The following is a 20,021-nucleotide window of genomic DNA, read 5'->3' as shown; positions in this document are numbered from 1 at the left end:
TTTTATAAACCCTCCCCCAGGTCCACTCCACCATGTAGCCATCACTCTAGACTCCTGTCATGACAGAAATACCTAATCACATATCTCTTTTAAACAGTTTTCTCGCTCCTCTGTTTCCTCCAGAGTGTTTGTCCTCTAGACACTCTCCAGAAAGTCCATCCTCTAGACAACCCTCCACCTAGTCGTCCAGATAGTTTGTCCGCTAGACAATTTCCAGACAGTTCTCCAGACATATACTCTCTATTCTAGATACTCTCTAGATATCCTCTAGATACTCTCCAGACTGTCCTCCAAACAGGCCATCTTCTAGATAGCTCTACAGTTAGTCCTCCAGACAGTTAGTCCTCTGGACAACCTTCCAGACAGACGTCTAAACAGTCCATCCTCTAAACCACCCTCCAGAGAGTCCTCCAGACAGTTCCTCCTCTAGCCACTCTCTAGATAGTCCTTGAGATATTTTGTCCTCTAGACAGCCCTCTAGATAGTACTCCAAACAGTCCATCCTCTAGACAACCTTCAAGACGGTTCATATTCTAAACCACAATCCAGACAGTATTCCAAACAGTCCATCCTCTAGACAACCCTCCAGACAGTCCTGACTACTCTCCAGGTAGTCCTCCAGACAGCTCCCTCTGTTCTAGCCACAGGCTATTCAACCTTCTTGTTCTGAGCTTCTCCCTTGTTTTTCCTTTGACCCTCTTCATCCCCTTATAACATAAAACCAGAGCCATTATAAAATCAAAACATTATTTATGCCTGTAAACATTTCAATGACTCTCACTGCATGTGGATTAAAGTAAAAACTCTTAACTCTCCTGAGGCCCTCATTATGTGTTTCCTCTCTGGCCTTCTCTTTATTCTGCTCCAACCCTGCTGCCTTCCTTTCTGCTTTGCATCAGTGCATTTAAAACTGTCTGTAGTGAAGGCTTGTCTGTTGTGTTTTCAATTCTGTAAAATTTTTGCATAACTAAAAAAATGGCACAAAGGTACAAAGCATGAGAACAAATATTATTAAATTCCACAGACATTAAATTCCTCTACCAAATAGCTATACGTATTTCTGAATGCTTCCTCTCAAATTTAGCCCCCATCTTCTTATAGCAGCTGAGTTCAGCACCAGCACTTTTGAATTGCAGGACCGTGGGACATCCAGTGCCCTTGACTCTTCTCAGGGCTGCCTCCTACCCTTCGGGTGCAGCTCAGAGTGAGAACACCCCTAAAACTACTTCTTGCCTTACAAGTCACCACTTCTTCACTCTTCATCACTGCTCAAATGTTTCTTATTTACTAGTTTTTTCTTTGTTATCTATTCCTTCTTTGTACATCTCAAAATTCATGCATGTACGTACACACACACACACACACACACACACACCCAAAAAACAAGCAGACCAGTGAACACAGACATACTGAGATCAAAGGAGAACACAAACATTTTGCCTTGAACTTAAGAGAAATGTTGAAGAACTGTAGACTCTTGACAAGAGAGTAGTTTTCTAAACAGCTTAAGTTCTAAGGGTAGAATCGAAGGCATTACCAACATGCACTAGCCTAAGTTAGCAAAGTCTCTGAGGGCTAAAATAGCACGTCCTTCCTATACAATGCAGGAAGAGCTAGGATGCAGGTAGGCTGTTGCACTGGGGCTTTGAGAAAATCCTATGGTATTTGTGAACCATGGAAATGGGATATTTGTCTACTGTAAGAAAATGAGTATTGACTTCTTCAAGTTTCATGATAATGCAAGTATGATTTTTGTGCCTTATTTTGCCTGATCTAGTGACCACAGACAATTCTGATTCCCTCTCCCTTCCATCCTCTTATGGCTGCCTCCTCTTGCCCATCTGCCCTTCTAGTCATTCCATCCCCACTGACTGTGCCAAGGGCCAGCTGTCAGGACAGCTCCTCTGTATGAAACAATACTATGGGCTCTTTTCCTCCTACCGACTCCCCGGCCACATTCAGGACACATTGGTGGCCCAGAAGAGCAGTGTCATGCCTGAGCCTGAGCACATCATTGTGGCCTGCCAAAATCAGGTAAGCAGCTTTTCCCACCTTTGGTTTTGGGTTGGGGCAGTTCATGGGCCTACAAATGGCCACTTGTGCATATCCTATCCAATGTTTTCACAGTGTTTCCCATAGGAAGCAGAAGTGAAGTAACCAAAAACTTGGGTATTCTGACCTGACCAGCCCAATTTCTCTCCACTGATTGGTTTTAATAATTAGAAAATGCTCTTATAGACTAACATTTGAACCCCTGAGAGTCAGGTCAGATCAGAAATAGACCCTTTAGGGCTGAGATTCCTTAATAAAAGCCCAACATGGTTGTGTCCTTGTCACCTGCAGACTTACTCAATCTGTGTCACTCCTGAGGCTTACACATGGACAGTTAGAGCTACAGGTAGTCCAACTGGATAAACCATGTGCCAGGTGCAAGCTTAGTACATAAACCACTGCAATCCACACATACATGGTTCAGGGCTGGATAGAGGTTGCACTCAGCTAGATGAAAAGGATGTTTGGACATCCTCTCAAAAAGTTTCCTTTTAGTAAAGCTTAATCTTTAAATTGAGGCTCAGCTTAGAGTCTAACAAAGTCAACAGGGTTGAGTTGATCCCCAAATTGTGACCACTCAGAACATCAAATACCCTGCAAGCCTGGGTCTGAGTGTCCCTCAGCCAATGAAATTTGAAACTTGGGCCCCTGCTGGGACATCTGCACCCTTGAGTGACATGTTTGACCTGTTTCCCCTGCAGTTCTTTGTCTTAGATGTTGTCATTAATTTTCGCCGTCTCAGTGAGGGAGATCTGTTCACTCAGTTGAAAAAAATAGTCAAAATGGCTTCCAACGAGGACGAGCGCTTGCCTCCAATCGGCCTGCTGACATCAGACGGGAGGAGCGAGTGGGCCGGGGCCAGGACAGTCCTCGTGAAAGGTCAGCGGCAGTGCTGTGTGCCACTCCACGTTCATCTCATCCTCATCATCCAGGGGCTGGGGCTATGGGCTTGTCACCGTAGGCCATAGCATAGGACAGATGGCCAGTCTTGCCATAAGCCCAGGGTCCTTTAGCTAAAAGCCACAACTGTCTGTGCCCTCATGTTCCACCTGCACATTCTAGTTTCCAGATGATACTGACCAAAGCTGGAGCTGTGCTTCTGATTTGGGAAATGGGCAGAGGAGGGTGAACTGCAGTGAAATAGCTGTGGTTCCTGGAGGCCAGAGGTAGTGAAGTCTGGTTGCTAGGGATCTGTGATGGAACCCACCTCTGGAGAGTATTTGCCATTTTTACCATGTGATCTATTGATTCTGGGACTTTCATCTTTAAGTAAACCTTTATCTTTCTGATCAAGGGCTAATCTTGTGAAGGCCTCTAGGCATTCTTATAAGAAACCCAGTGATATTCTCAAGTTACTTTACAAATCCAGAGCCAACCCTAGTCCTAGAAACCTATAGAGTGAGTGCATTTTTAAAAAATGTGAAGTTATACTTTTATGAGGCTCCAGCTGCAAGTAAATGAATAGAGAAGAGAGGGCATAGGAGGAGACTCAAATACCTGGTAATGTGATGTCTACACATATAAGTGAATATAGAGAACAATGGCCAAATAAGTGATCCAGGACTGCAATTGGGAGGCTTTTGAAAGGGTTCAGTGGAAGAAGTGGGAGTTAAGCAAGCCCTCTGATGTAAGAAAGAGAAGAAGTCAGGAGAGACAATGTCCAGGCAGGACATTCTGAACAAAGTTTCCAGTTCAGCAGAATCGGACCACCCTGCTCAGGGGACCATCAAGGTGTGGCTATGCTGGCTGTCCTGGGAAGATTAGAAGCAAGTGTTGTGAGACGATCTCTCACTATAAACATGTGCTCCTTCTGATCTCTTTCCCTAGATGGTTTTTTCCTCAACCCAAATGGCTCCTTACATCACCCAAACTCAGCACACAGGTTAATGCCCCAGATCTTCCTTGAATATCCCTCCCTTATACTCACACACTGTCACAGGCCCTCTCTATGTTTTTGTCTTGAGTTTATTTCTCATTCTCATTCTCAGAAGTGTGACTTTCAAATGGTCTTCTCTGCTTGGCTTAACTTGTGAACCTGCTGTGCCCAACAATAGGGGACTGATTTATTTGTTAAATATAAGGATTAGGTGTCACTAATGAAACTGGACCCCAAAATTGTTTTTCAGTTGTCAATTGACTCTTCTTTCATTCAATTATTAGAAATCTACTGAATGCTCAGTTCTTATAGCATACTGCATAGGCCACAGGAAGGTGACCTTGTTCCCATGGACTTGACCACCAAATTGGGGAAATTGCTAACTGATTTGAAAGAGTCCTGTTGGTGAGTGGTTAAGTGTTTAACTGCTAAGTGAAAAGCTGGCAATTGAAACCCATCAGCCTCTCCACAGGAGAAAAGCCCTGGCAACTCACTCCTGTGAAGATTACAGCCTAAGAAATCCTATGAGACAGCTGCTCTGTGTCACACTGGATTTCTATGTAGCAGGATCAACTCAGTGGCACCCAATGACATGTTTTAAAAGTGACCGCATTCCTATGGGAGATCCAGTTTCACTCCTTTCTTTTCCAGAGACAGAGATTGATAGATATAATCACTTCAACTCCCAATAGGGTCTCCCCTTTATTAGCAGCCAAGCCCCTGGCATCAGCCTCCAAGATTGACCAGGACTGTCCTCAGGCCCAAGTGCTTAGGTGAAACAAATTGGAATTAATTTTCTAATGACACTTGATCTGGCTTTCTGAATGGAAATGCAACTGCAAGGGAGAAAATATGGGCATTCCATCTGGAAATCCAATTAATCTCATTAGTGATGACGGTGACATCAGCACTGCAGGAAGTCTTTGATCATCTCTGAAGTCCACAGAAAGAGAAGATGGAGACCATGCAAGGCACTATTTCAATTTAAAAGTGAAGATTATGGCAATTTGGACTAGAGTAGAGCATGAAGTTGGTCAGGCATGAATGGAGCCTGGATATATTTTGGAATGGAAAAAGAAGGGAACAAGTCCTCGGTTTGATTTGTTTTGTTTTTAGCAACTCAGTGACTAGTAGTATCACTTATTGAAGTGGGAAACATGTTGTGGAAGTGGCTATAGAATGGAGAAATTGTTTCAGAGCATGCGAGGCTTGAGGTGCCTTAAGTCATCTAAGTGGAGACATCAAGTTAGATCTATGTGTCTGAAGCTCAGAGAGGAGGTCAAGCCAGAGGGATAAATTTTAGAAGCATGAGCACAAAAGTGATATTTAAAGCCATGTGTCTGGATGAGATCATCTAGAACTGGAGGAACAGGGGTTCAGAGGTCAGGTAGCGAAAGGCGTCAGGGTAGTGGAGAAAGAACAAGCAGAATAGTAAAAGGAAAGGCAGGATGTGAGTCACAAACATGCAATAGGGAAGAGGATTCTTGGTATAGAGGTGGCTAACCACATAGAATTCTGCAAAAAGGTCAAGGAAGACCCAAACAGAGAGGAGTCATTGGACTTAGCTATCTTGAAGTTGCTTGCTGATGACTTTGACCGTTGATTCAGTCTGACACAGTTTGATGAATGAAGAGTTAGATGGGAATGATCTAATATTGTTGCTGCCAGTTGTCAGTCATCAAATCAGTTCTTTATGTATAACATGCTCTTTGATATTTGAATCCACTGTTATGGCTATTGTGCCAATTCATCTCATGAAGGATTTCCCTTAATTTTGCTGCCCTTCTATTTTACAAACATAAAGCTGGATATTTCATTGTACAGTATGTGAAAGCTGGACAATGAAGTGACCCAAGAGTAGAAAGAAATTGGCAATGAGTCACTAAGCAGAACCATCAAGTGTAAATGACTTTTTGGAGACACTTTGGTATTTAAGGGAGCAGGGGAATGAAGAAGTTTCCAGAAGATGATGGGACCAAGAGAAATTGTTCAGTAGGAGATAGAAGCACATGGTTTTATGTTGATGAAAATAATGCAGTATCTGAAAGCAATTATTGACAATGAGAGAGGAGATAAATTCAAGTATAAGTTTCTTGCAAAGACAGAGTAAGATGGAAGTCAGATATTGAGAGGTTATTGACTGAAAACTTTGGCCGAGAGCCTATAGGACTGTAGCTGCTAGAGAATGGCCACTTCTGAGATGAGGATTAGGGGTAGGGAATATTCTGAAGGCAAAAGAAACTGACTTTAATTTGTGGTAACGCCAGGTGGAGCAGAGTACAGCTATGCCCCCAGAATTGTCAATGACTGATTTTTCCAAAGTGTATCAGTAGGCCTTTCTTACAGGCTCCTCTGTGTGTGTTCAGCACTCCAACTTGGCAGCTGAGCTTATTAACTGTCCATACCACTCGAGAACTCAGAAGACAAACGAGAACCTGTGAAATGGCATGTTGGGAAATGGGATAGAGAACTTACTCAGAAACTTGGTACGATTTCTTGGCTATGGTGAATTCATATTTATGAGAGTTTGGTGTCATACACTTTGTAGAAATTAATTAGCCTTGTTGCATGATTCTCCCTAAAGATATTCAACTCTTCAGGTTCAGGTAAAGAGAAGGTGGATCATTGGGGGTGCCCAAATGAATGCAACTGAGGAAGAGGGGGAAGATGTTGTAAATAAGGGGGTGCAGTGTTCCCGAAGAAAGTAAACAGGAAAGTGAAAGATAACATGAAGGGGCATGGTAAAATCAACTGTGGGTAGTCTCAATGAGGCTGTGCAAAGTTTGTGAGTTAAAAAGGCAAGTGTGTTGTCAAAGAATGGAAGACCTGACATAGATTTCAGAGACAGCAAGGAAATCCCTGTCCTGGGGGCCCATCTTGTGTGTGTACCAAGTTACTGGGCCATTATCATGTGATGCTATGGGCATGTGTGTATGGAGCCTTCAATAAACCTGTCCCCCCCAAAAAAAATTCCCTATCCAGACTTTTTGGCCCCAGATTCAAGAGTGTGAGAGGCTGCAGGGTCAGTGGGTACACAGAGGAATGGCGTGCCTCATTGAATGTGTGTGGAATATTTCCAAAGAAGAAATGTGCAGAGAAACGGACTAGGCCCAGGTCAACAAGACGAAAGGTTTAAGGAGAAAAGGAGCGGTGATGAGGTATGACTCTAGTAACATAACACGACACTCTCTAACACATTGCTGTTGAGTCAGAAGTAGGTTTTCAGAGGCAGTAAATCACACAAGAGGACATTGCCTGTCTTTCTCTCAAGAAGTAACTGGTGGGTTCGAACTGCCAGGCCTTTGTGTTAACAGCACAATTCCCTTCCCACTAGACAGCCAGAGCTCCTTCTGGGAGGTGCACACAATACTCAGCTATTAATCAAAACGTGGGCCTGAGTCCTCCAGAGGCTCTATGAGCAGAGTTCCAGGGATATGTTTCTCTTAAATTAGCCATTATCATGGGATTGGTTCCTTAACTTGGAGTTGTAAGGCCAAAGTTCCCTGGCACAGCCCAGTTACCTTGCTTAATAACATATTAAGTTACCAAGTGCTTCTGGTTTGGTACTTCTGTTCCACCTCCTGTTTCATGGCAAAGAACTAGAGATTCTAAAGTGGAGGGTGGGTGTTCCAGGCACAATAGTTGTTCTTTATTCACCTGAAGCACCAGAGAAGAAGGGGAGTCAGAAACAGGAGGATAAAATGAAATGTGCAGCTCCATTACCAATGCTTTCCTGGAGATGAAAGAAGAAGTGGAAATGTAGTACAGAATTCAAAAGCTTGTGGAATCCAGACTTTCAGAAGTGATGGAGGCTAGGTGAATCCCCAAAACAATTGTTTTGAGATAATCTTTAAATTTTAAAGCTAACTACTGAAGTATTCTTAAAATCAAACAATAGTTTAACTAGTAAAATAGAAAATCAGCATTGAAGAATGCACTCTTTTAAGAAGATCTATCTATATAGGATTTAATTGGCAATAGTAACTCAAATAGGGAACTTACAGGGCAGTAACTTTATATTAGTGGAGCAACTCAGAAAAGAAGGATGAGATTTATTACACAACTTAAAGGATGTAATCAGTGTCACTGAACTATCCATGTAGAAACTATTGAATTGGTATATTTTTGCTGTGTATGTCAGTCTAGAGACTAAGGTGCGCCTGACTTGCTATGCATCAGAGAGCTGGGCAATGACCAAAAATGACAGAAGAAGAAGAATCAATGCCTTTGAGTGGTGGTGCTGAAGAAGAGTATTGAACATAACATGGATTGCTATGAGAACAAACATGTCTGTCCTGGAGAGAGTGAAGCCAAGTTGCTCTTTGGAGGCAAGGATTTTGAAGCTCCATCTCATATTCTTTAGACATGTGGCCAGGAAGGACCAGTTCTTGGAGAAGGACATCCCACTTGGAATGGTGGAGGACAATGCAGGGGAGGAAGACACTGGATGAAATGGATTGACACAGTACTAGGGTAATGACAAAGTACAAATGTGTCAAAGATCGTGAGATTGGCTCAGCATAGGACAGGGTTCAGAGCTATTGTGCATAGGATCACTATGAGTTTCGTGACAACAAGAACAATGTACCCTCTACCACAGCAACAAAAGAAATGATGTAAAAAAATCCCCATTAAAAGCCTTATGGAATATAGTTCTACTGTGACCCAAGCAAGATTGCTGTGAGTCAGTCATCCTGAGGGCAACTAGTTATGAAGACAAGAGAGCCCAAGATAAGAACAAAAAGGATATCTCAGCATGTCCCTCTTAGGAAGATCAGAAACCTCATTCCTCCTGCCTGCCATGACCCAGGAAGGCTTCCTAAGGTTTAAACTCAGGAGATTTAGGTCCGTGTGACTTACCACAGATTGTAGACTGGGGCTGAGTGATTATACCAGAAATGTTTAGAAATCTCCTTTTGAAAAACAAACAAAATATAAATTTTGTGAGTCCCAATAATTCTCTTAATAGATTATGGGTAATACTTAGAAGAATGGGAATTCCAGAATACTTAACTGTGCTCATGCAGAATCTGTATGTAGACAAAGAAATAGTGTTCAAGACAGAACAAATGAGTTTAGTTTAAACTGAGCTGTACAGGTTAAAAGCAGGAAAGATGTATTTTGTGTCCTTTCACCATGCCTATTCAAACTGCATGCAAGCAAATCATCTAAGAAGCTAGACTATATGAAGAAGAATGTGGCATCAGGATTGGAGGATGGCTCATCAACAACCTGGGTTATGCAGTTGACACAACCTTGATTACAGGAAACAAAGAATTGAACACTCATTGATGAAGAACAAAAACTATAGCCCTCCATGTGGATTGCAACTCAGCACAAAGAAAACAAGTTTGGTGGCCAGAGGAAGAGCGTGAAGGAATTAGGATATATCCATTGGGGACCTGAAAAGACAGGGTGGTAGTGGGCGTAGATTAATGGTGATTAACTTTGGTGCTGGAGAAGAGTACTGAATGCACCATGGACTGCCAGGAAAACAAACAGATTCATCTTGGAGAGGATTAAACCAAGCTGTTCCTTGGAGGCAAGAATTCTGGGGCTTCGTCTGACATACTTTGGACATGTTGCCAGGACGGACGGGTCCTTGGAGAGGGACATCATGCTTGGGAGGGTGGAGGGACAGTGCAGGAGGGGAAGACCCCCTATAAGATGGATTGATTCGGTGACTGGGGTAATTGGGATGGGTGTGTCAGGGGCAGTGCAGTTGGTGTAAGATAGAGCAGGGTTTAGGGCTGTTGTGCATAGGGTCGCTATGAGTTGCAAACGACTCGATGGCACATAACAACAGCAACAACTTTACAAAACACAGTGTATGAGAATGCTTTGATGAAACACAATGTGAATGAAGACATATACATGAATGTGAAACAATGTGAAATGAATTCATGTATAATAATACATGAATAAAACACAATGTATATGAATTTTGTAGGCAAGCCAGCATAAAAAAGGTAATATATATACATATAAATCTTAATGACTAGACAAATAAGCAACATCATGATAAATTGGATTTCATATTACTTGGACCCACAGCCAACACCTATAAATACAGCATAAAGAAATCAAAGACGTTTTGCCATGAGCAAATCTTTCGTCAAGGAATTCTTTAACATACTAGAAAAGCAAGAATATCAACTTAAAAATTAAGGTGTATTTGGCCCAACCATAGTATTTTCAATTGCTTCATATTCTTATAAATGTTGAATAATGAATAGTAAAGAACTGATGCTCTTGAGTTGTGATATTGGTGAGGAATATTCAACATACTGTTGACTGCCAAAAGAACAAATCTATCTTAGAAGAAGTGCTGCTAGAATGTTCTGTGAAGGCAAGAATAGTGAGACTTCATGTGACATACTTTGAGCATGTTATCAGGAAGAGCCAGTTACCAGAGAACGTCATGCTTAAAAAAGTAGAAGCCCAAAGAAAGAGAGGTAGACGTTCAAGAAGTCAGATTGACGCAGTGCATTTAGGCATAGTAAGGACTGGTAAGATGACATAGGAGTGTGCACGGTTCAATCTGTTGTACATGGTGTCATTATGATTTAGAGTCAGCTAGATGTCACCTAACAACAAGTGATCCTCACTCCATGGGGCAGAAATGGTACCCAGGAGTCTGTATTTCTAAAGCACTTTGGTGCTTTATTTGTAGCCAACTGGGCACAAGTGCCCAGTGATTACAAGTAATTCAGTAGCATTGTGACTCACTTGCATCACTTGGTGTTTGGCTCTATCTCTAGTGCTTTCTTCCCCTTGGTGTTGTAAACGTCTGTTACAACTTCAGAGGAAGCTCATCATCCTATTGGGACAAAAAATGAAGTTACATGTCCCAGAGATTAGGCCCAATAACAGAACCGTGTAAAATGCCAGCACTGGAGTTAACCTCTACATGTATCTGCCCTCTTGGCCTGTGATGTGCTTGTCCCAGCAGGCTGAATGGGTTTCTCCAAATGGGTTCCAGAAGAACTGGGGGCCTTAATGGGGACTGAATGTCCTCTGAAGATTTCCCTTCCAAAGAACCTTCTGATCTCAGGAGGAGCCAACAAAGTTAGCCTGCTCTGGAATCTAATTAGACACTCAGTCCTTCGTCTGGAAGACTGCAGCGCTTGTCAATTTGTAGCAAAAGGATGGCAACCCATAGAGCCTTCCCGCTGCTGACCTTCCTGGGTGCTGCACGAAGATTGTGAGCATCATACTCACAGGCAGATGTTCTGGGTTTGCACAGTCTCATCAGGGTTTACACCCAGCGGGCGATTAGAGCCATGCCAGTGTGCAAGGAGGCCTGGCATAAAGCAGCTGCACCAGTGGCAGAAGCCTCCAGGAATGGTTTGCAGAAGAACTCAAGATGGGGGCATTTTTCTGTTTAAATATTATCATCTAGGGCTCGGCAAATCTAATATTAAAACCTATTACATATTAGAAATAACAATCTCCCTGATTTAATTGTCCCAGAAATAACCACTGGGACCCTGAGGCTGAATACTACTGTCTTTTTAGAGGGAAGAGCTGGGGACAGTGCCTCACTCCCATAACAAGATCATCAATTATAGGTTTCTATGTACCTGCGGCCCTCGGGCCAGTCTTTCATTGTTTTTGTTCAGCCATTCCTCTAGGTCATATAGCCCTGGTATACAAGTTTCCATACAGCGGTAACTTGTGGTTGCTGTGAGGCTGAACACTGTGACACTGATGTGTCAAATGCCCAATGGGGACAGAAAGTGGGGTGGAGCTCCCCGATTAAAACAAGCTTGGAAGGAGGAGTGGCATCCACTTCCGTAATAGCTTGCCTCCAGAAAACCTATGAACCTGGAGAGAGGATGAGAGACACCCAAGCGTTGAGGACTCTTCTTCATAGGGTCGCTATGAGTCGCAAACGACTCGAGGGCACATAACAACAACAACATGTACCAGAAAAGGAGCTCCTAATAAGGTACATTGAGTTGTGCTGCTCACTGAAAGGTCAGAGGTTCAAATCTACTAGCTATTCCTTGGGAGAAATAGACAATCTCTCCCCATGAAGATTTACAGCTGGGAAACCAGATGGAGGATCAGAATCAAATAGGAGTCAGAATCAACTCAATGCCAGTGAGTATGGTAAACAATTAACACACTCAGTTGCTAATTGAAAGATTACAAGTTTGAGTGGATTTGAGGAATTTTGGGGAGAAAACAAAAAGACCTAGCAACCTATTGTGAAAAGTAAGCATTTAAAACACTATGGATCATAAATTTACTCTGGCACCCACCATGAGTTAGAGTTGACTTGATGCCAAATGTTTTTTGGTGTGTGTTTTGGTTTTTATGCACCCAGACAAGGTGCAGTAAGTAGTCTCAAGGAGGAGGGTGCCTTAAACTGTCCTTTCTGTTGGGCCCTCTCAAGCCTCAGTTTCCCAATCTGAAAAATGAAGATAGCATTTTCATGTGGCTGGGACTAAAGGGATACGGGGCAGCTGTCAAGCAGGTGACCTGGAGCCTGGCCCTAAGGGGCTGGCTGGCTAATGGCACATACTTGAGTTGGGCAGATACTGAAGTCACTGTGTTCAAGCCACAGCCTCCTTAGAAAAAGGAAGACTAATCTGAAGACTAATGCGACACTGTCTACAACAGTGACTTCAGGCTTGCCGGCTGAATGACCTTTGCTTTTTTGCATGGAGTTCAGTGTTTATTACCAAGGTGCAGGGGAAGGATGGGGCACAGATTGCTTCTCCTGACCCCCTTCACACATACACTACATGGTCCAGAAACACACACATATTCTTACATACACACATGCTCATACACATGCACACACACGAGCATACTCACAAACATGTACACACTTATACACAATTACACACACTCATACACTTATGCTCACACATGCACATGTTCACACACTCATACACTCACGTGTGCACACATATCACACACTCTCATACACTCATGCACACACACGCCCATACACACATTCACACACATATGCAGTTACATACACACTTTGTGCGTACATACTCACACATGCTCACATACATGATCACACACCCACACACATGCTTATGTACACATACTCACACTCGCTCACTCATACACACACATGCTCACAAATGTGTTTATATACTCACATGCACACATACACACACATGCTCACACACTCAAACCTCACATTCATGCTCATACACATGCACACACACATGCACACACACACACTCATACCCACATGCTCATACATACAAGCACACACACTTATACACACACATGCTCTCACATATGCACACATACTCATACACACATACTCATCCACCCACACCCTCATACACTCACACACACATGCACACTCATACACATGCACAGACATGCACACTTGCATGTGTGTGTGCACACATGCTCACACACATGCTTGCACACAGGCTTACACACACACACACACACACACACACACACTATAGACCCCAGTCATCTTTGTGGTATTCCTACTTGTCATCTCTCTTAGCTTTACTTTTTTAAATTTTTTTTAAACTTGGGGTACAATGAAGCTGGGAATTATTTTTTTATATCTTCTTCCACAGTGATCTCCACCCCATGATATTGTTGTGTACTGCCAAGTTGGAACTGAACCATAGCTGACCCTTCATCAGGTTTTTAGAAGCAGTAAAGAACATGGGAAGAGTTTATCCATCTTTCTCCTGCGAAGCAGCTGGTGGCCTTGAACACCTTTGGGATTGTAGCACAGCTTCTTACCATTAGACCACCAGAACTTTCTCCACCCCATGATAGCATTTTGTATTCCCGGCCTTTGTGGAGAGGGTAGATAAAATCCAGAGAAAAATTCATCTCTTGAATCTTGAGTTCTTTTCCTGTTAGTTGAACTTTAAGGATTACTGTAGATGTACTGATAATGTGATTAACCATTTATTGGCAAGAAGTTGTGCTGCCGATGGAAAGACAAGCAGTTCAAATTTGCCAGCTGCTCTGCAGGAGAAAGATGGATAATCTCCGTGAGTGCGATTTATTGCCTCTGAAAACTGGCTGAGAGTTGGCTCTGACTTGAAGTTACATAACAACAAAAAGTAACCTACAAGTTGGTGATTCAAATCTACCATTGGCACTTCTGGAGACTGGCCTAGTCATCTCCTTCTATAAAGATTAGAGCTGAGAAAATCCTGTGGAGAAGTTCTACTCCATGAAACACCAGGTCTCTGTGAACTAGATTGGCTCAATAGCAACAGGTTTTAAGTTATTTTTCTTTTTAGTGAATTTTTGTGCAGTTAAAAAAATAGAGATTGCATATATTGTTTACTGAGTTTTCTCCACTGGTAACATCTTGTAAAACTAGAGTACAGAGTGACACCCAGGGCACTGTCATTGATAAAATCAAGATACAGAGGGTTTCCAAGGGTAGGTCTTAGAGCCACCTCTGTCAGCCACACATCCTCAGTCCCTCCTCAGCTCCTGACACTTACCTTTTGTTCCAGAATTCACATTTCAAAATTGCCATACAAGTGGAATTACACAGTATGTAATAATTGGAATTATCTTTTATCTCTTGACATAATTCTCTAGAGATTCATCGAGATTGTTACATGCATCAACAGTTCAAAACTTTGCATTGCTGAGTATCCCTTGGTATTTAATCATTTAGGGACAACCATGGAAGGGTATCTGCATTGTTTTTGGTTTGGGGCTATTATGAATAAATGCTCCTATTAGCGTCCATTTATAGGTTTATGTGTGACCTTAAATTTTCATTTTTCCAAGACAAGTGCTCGGGAGTGGCAATGCTGAGTCAAATGATAGTTAAGTGTCTTGTTTGTTTTTTTAAAAAAACGATCACACTGTCTCCCAATATAGCTGTTGCATACATAAAGTGCTATACAGCAGGACATAAGGGACACTGCTTCTCTGCATTAGCACCAGATTTGGTTTTGTCACTGTTTTCTATTTTAGCCATTCTGCTAAGTGTGCAGTTATCTCTGATTAGAGTTTTAATTTGCATTTCTCTGAAGAGTAATGATGTTGAACATCTTTTAATGTACTGATGTGCTATCAGTGTAATTTGTTTAGTGAATACATAAACATGTCTTTTATTTACTTTTCCCTCCTCTTATTATTGTTATTAATTTTGATGAAAGTTTACAGAGACTTTGGATTTCCAGTCATTCATAGTTGCATTTTTCTCCCTGCCCAAACTTCCTCCTTAGTTCGCTTTCTTCTTTGAAAAGTAAAATAAATTTTTTTCATTGTTATACAATCCCTCCCACTAAGTCCACTCCACTATGTAGCCTTCGTTCTGGACTCCTGTTATGACAATAATATCTAATCATATATCCCTTTTAAACAGTTCTCTCCCTCATCTGTTTCAGTGGAGTGTACATAATTTATCCTATTTTTATCAGTCTTCCCCCAATCCCGATGTCAGTCCCGTTTTACAACAGTGGCACTATACAGTGTTTGTCCTTTTGTAACTGAGTTATTTTACTCAGCATAACGTTCTCCAAGGTCACCTATTTTGAATAATATTTCATGAATTCCTTGTTTTTCAATGCTGCATAGTATTCCGTTGTGTTAATATACCACATCTTCTCTATTCATTCGTTTGTTGATGGGCAGGTAGGTTGTTTCAAACTCTTTGCTATTGTGAACAAAGCCGTGATAAACATGGATGTGCATATATCCGCTTGAGTGGTGGTTGTGGTTTCTTTGGGATTTTATTCACTTTATAATTGGATTGTTCACTTTTTTGTTGTTGAAAGCAGAGAACTATTTCTTTAGATATTAATACTTTGTTGGATATATAGTTTACAAGTATTTTCTCCCTGTGTGTAGTTGTTTTTTACCAAAATAATCTTCTTAACTCAGTAATATTTTTATTTTTGATGATTAATAATTTCTCTTTTATGGATTATGCTTTTTGTGTTAACCCATCTGACATTTTTATGGTATCGCTTTTGACATTTAACTTAGTGAACAATTTTTAGTTATTTTTTTAATAAAGTATAAGGTTTATGTTGAGAATTTTTGTTGGCTTTTTTTTTATGGATATCCAGTTGCTGTAGCAACATGTGTTGAAAAGGCTATCCTTTTTCATTCATATTGCTTTATTCTCTTCATCAGAATTTAAGTGGGAATATTTATGCAAGTCTGTTTTGGGTTCTCTATTCTGTTATCAGGGGACTCTGGTGGCTTCATCCACATAGAGTTGCACTACTAACCCAAAACCTGTGCCTCTCTGGCAACTCAAATCCACCAGCAACTCTGAGGGAGAAAGATAGGTAGACTCCTCTTACTCAATTTACAACCTCAGAAAACCAATAGAGGATCAGTTATGATGTGGTATGAATGTGACAGCAATGAGTTCGAGTTTCTGATTCTGTTATTAATCTATTTGTATTTTTTCTATTTATTATCAATTTTTTTGCCTGTATTCTAGAAAGAGAATTGATGTCTTTGAGCTGTGGTGCTGGAGAAGTGTTAAATATACTCTGACTGCCAGGAGAACAAACAGATTGATCCTAGAGAGGGTGAAGCCAGCTTGCTCCTTGGAGGCAAGGATTCTGAAACTTCACGTGACATACTTTGGTCATGTTACAAGGAGAGAACAATCCTTGGAGAGCGACATCATGCTTGGGAGGGTGGAGGGACAGAGAAAGAGAGGAAGACCATCAATGAGATGGATTGATTCAGTAACTGGGGTAATGAGAGTAGGTGTGTTCAGAGACAATAAAGTTCACACAGGATAGAGCTGGTTTCAGGGTTATTGTACATAGAGTCACTATGAGTCGCAAGAGACTCAACGGCACATAGCAATAACAACAACATGCCAGTATTAAACGTTCTTAATTATTGAAGCTATACAGTAAGTCTTCAATTAGTACCTATTGATTCCTACTACTTTACTCTTCCTTTTGAAAAATGCTTTTGGCTATTCTAGTTCCTTTGCTTTTTAACATATATTTTAAAATAATCTCTATCTAAAAAAAGCTTTGCTGGATTCTGACAGATGCTGTATTAAACCTGTGTAGAACTTGGCAGGGGTGAAGTCTGTATTATGTGGAGTTTTCCAGGGCTGCAAGGTGATATAGCTCTCTATTTATGTAGATAGTCTTTGATTTCTTTCATTAGTATTTTGTAGTTTCTAACATACAATGTTTTACTAGGTTTACAGTGAAGTATTTAATTTGTTTTGCATGATTATAATGCTATATTTTAAATTTTCACATATTTGTTGCTAGTTGATTTCATATTTTAATACTTTATTTTGCAATCTTGTTGAACTTATGTATTAGTTCTATTGATATTGTATGCCATTGAGTCGACTCCAACTCATGGCAGTCCCATGTGACAGAGTAGAACTGTTCCATAGGATTTCTTAACCTGCAATCTTGAAATAGATTATCTGTCTTTTCTCTTGTAGAGCTGCTAGGTAGGCTTAAACTGCCAACCTTTTGGTTAGCAACCTTAGCCATATTTTTTTTTTATTCCTTAGCATTTTATACATAGATAATATGTCATATGAAAATAAAGACAATATAATATTTTTCTTTCTGAACTGTATTCCTTTTATTTCCTTTTCTTATCTTATTCCACTGGTCAAAACCTCTATGATACTTTGAATAAAAATGATGAGAGTGGATATTCATGTCTCACTCTTAGAAGAGAAAGTATTCAGTCTTGGACTAAAAAGTATGGTGTTATTTTAGGATATTTGTGCATGCTCATTATCAATGAAAGAATTCCCCTTTATTCTAAGTTTTGTGATTTTGCCATAAATGGATGCTAAATTTCATCAAGTGCTTTTACTGCATTAAATAATAACATAATTTGATTTTCTCTTCTATAGTCTGGCTTACATTGATTGATTTTCTATATTTCTTTTCTTTTTTTTTTTTGGCGGTGATCCATAAGGTTGTTATTGGCTAGTTTTTATAAGTAAATATCCAAGAGTTTTTCCTTAGGCTGTCCTCTGAAACTTGTCCACGGTGGGGGTCTTGTTGGTTTTCCTTGTTATGTGCTGTCAAGTCACCTACTATTCATAGTGACCCTATGTACAGCAGCTCTGAACTCTGTTCTATCCTGACCCAGGCTCACTGACTACAACACACCTAATCATATTGTCCCAGTTGTCATGTCAATTTATCTCATTCTGGGTCTTTTTCTCTGGCGCTGTCCCTCCACCCTTCCAAGGAATGATGTCCCCTCTGGGCCATGTCCCTTAAGTATGTGAGGTGGAGCTTCACAATCCTTGCCTCCAAGGAAAAACTTAATTTCATACTCTCCAACACAGATTTATTTGTTCTCCTGGTGGTCCATAATATGCTCAGGAAAACAAAGATTCTCACCACTGGGCCAACTGGCAACATCAGTATGGATGGTGAAGAGATTGAGATAGTTAAGTTTTAGTTTGCTTGATTCCACAGTTAACACTCTTGGCAGCAGCAGGCAGGAAATCAAGAGATGTGAATTGCATTGGGAAAGTCAGCTGTCAAGGACCTCTCAAGAGTACTGAAAAGCAACGATGTTGGGCTGGAGACTAAGGTGCGCCTGATCCAGACTATAGTCTTCGCAATTATGCGCTATACATTGGAGCATTGGACAGTGAATAGGGATGATAGAAGGAGAATTGATGCCTTTGAGCTGTGGTGCTGGAGAAGAGTGTTGAATATACCATGTACTGCTAGGAGAACAAACAGGTTTGTCCTGGAGAGGGTGAAGCCAGAATGCTCCTCAGAGATAAGGATTCTGAAGCTTCATCTGACATATTTTGGGCATGTTGCAAGGAGGGACTGGTCCTTGAAGAGGGACATCATGTTTGGGAGTGTGGAGAGACAGTGCAGGAGAGGAAGACCCTCAATGAGATGGATCGATTCTGTAACCAGGGTGGCTGGAATGAGTGTGCTTGAGATGGCAAGGTTGGTACAGGATAGAACAGCGTTTAGAACTCTTGTACATAGGGTTGTTATGAGTCGCAAACTAGTCGACGGCACATAACGACAACCCTTTTTCAGCACCACAACTCAAAGATATCAATCCCTCTTCTATTATCCTTAGTCATTTTTTTTTGCTCTCTGTTGTATGTAATTGTGAAGACTGTGGCCTGAATCAGGCACACCTTAGTCTCTAGACTGACATCATTGCTCCTCAGCACTCTGGAGAGGTCCCTGACAGCAGGCTTTCCCAAGGCAATTTGTCTTTTGATTTCCTGACTGCTGGTGCCAAGAATGTTGATTGTAGAGCAGAAAAAGCTGAAAATTGTTAACAACCTCAATCTCTTCTCCATGTGTCATGGTGCTGCCAATTGACCCAGTGGTGAGAATCTTTGTCTTCTTGATGTTAAGCTTCAATCCATATTGAAGACTACAGTCCTTGACCTTCTGCAATAAAAGCTTCAGGTCCTCCTCAGTTTTGGCAAGGAAGGTTATATCATGTTGGTTTATAAGTCCTCCTCTAATCCTGATGTCACACTTCCCCTCATAAAGTCCAGCCTCTCGACTGATCTGTTCTGCATCTAAATGGAAAAGGTATAGAGACAGGACATATACATGATGCACTCCTTTCCTAATTTTGAACCATGCAGTATTTCCTTGTTCTGTTCTTATGACTACCTCCTGATCCTTGGACCAGGTTTCACATGAGCACATCCAAGTATTCTGGGATTCCCATTCTTTTCAAGGTTAGCCATAATTTATTGTGATCTACACAGTAAAATGTCTTTGCATAGTCAATGAACACACATAGACATTCCTTTGATACTCTTTACTTTTAGTCAAGGGCTATTTGACGTTGGCAATAATGTCTCTAATGTCACAGCCTCTTCTAAATCCAGTTTGTATTTCCCTGTTAGAAGAGAAAGATTCTCACCACTGGACCAATTGGCAGCATCAGGATGGATGGCGAAGAGATTGAGATTGTTCACAGCTTCAGTTTGCTTGGTTCCACAGTCAACAGTCTTGGCACCAGCAGCCAGGAAATCAAAAGGCGCATTGCCATGGGAAAGTCAGCTGTTAGGGACCTCTCCAAAGTACTGAAGAGCAATGGTGTCTCTCTGGAGACTAAAGGTGCGCCTTATACAGGCCATGGTCTTTGCAATCGCTTGTTA

At 41.3% G+C, this 20,021-nt stretch overlaps 1 protein-coding gene across 1 annotated transcript in view; it reads left to right on the top strand.

Moving 5' to 3' along the window:
* Positions 1 to 20,021, top strand: part of CHAT (choline O-acetyltransferase) — a 110,498-nt gene that overhangs the window by 11,843 nt on the left and 78,634 nt on the right. Inside the window, exons 5-6 of the mRNA XM_006897728.1 lie at positions 1,854 to 2,034; positions 2,754 to 2,931. Of these exons, the coding sequence (XP_006897790.1) occupies positions 1,854 to 2,034; positions 2,754 to 2,931 (359 nt within the window). The remainder of the gene's footprint in view (positions 1 to 1,853; positions 2,035 to 2,753; positions 2,932 to 20,021) is intronic.

This window comes from Elephantulus edwardii, unplaced genomic scaffold, assembly GCF_000299155.1.
Source record: "Elephantulus edwardii isolate Elephantulus edwardi_28Jun2011 unplaced genomic scaffold, EleEdw1.0 scaffold00213, whole genome shotgun sequence".
Classification (NCBI taxonomy): domain Eukaryota; kingdom Metazoa; phylum Chordata; class Mammalia; order Macroscelidea; family Macroscelididae; genus Elephantulus; species Elephantulus edwardii.
This window is presented reverse-complemented; position numbering and strand designations above follow the sequence as displayed.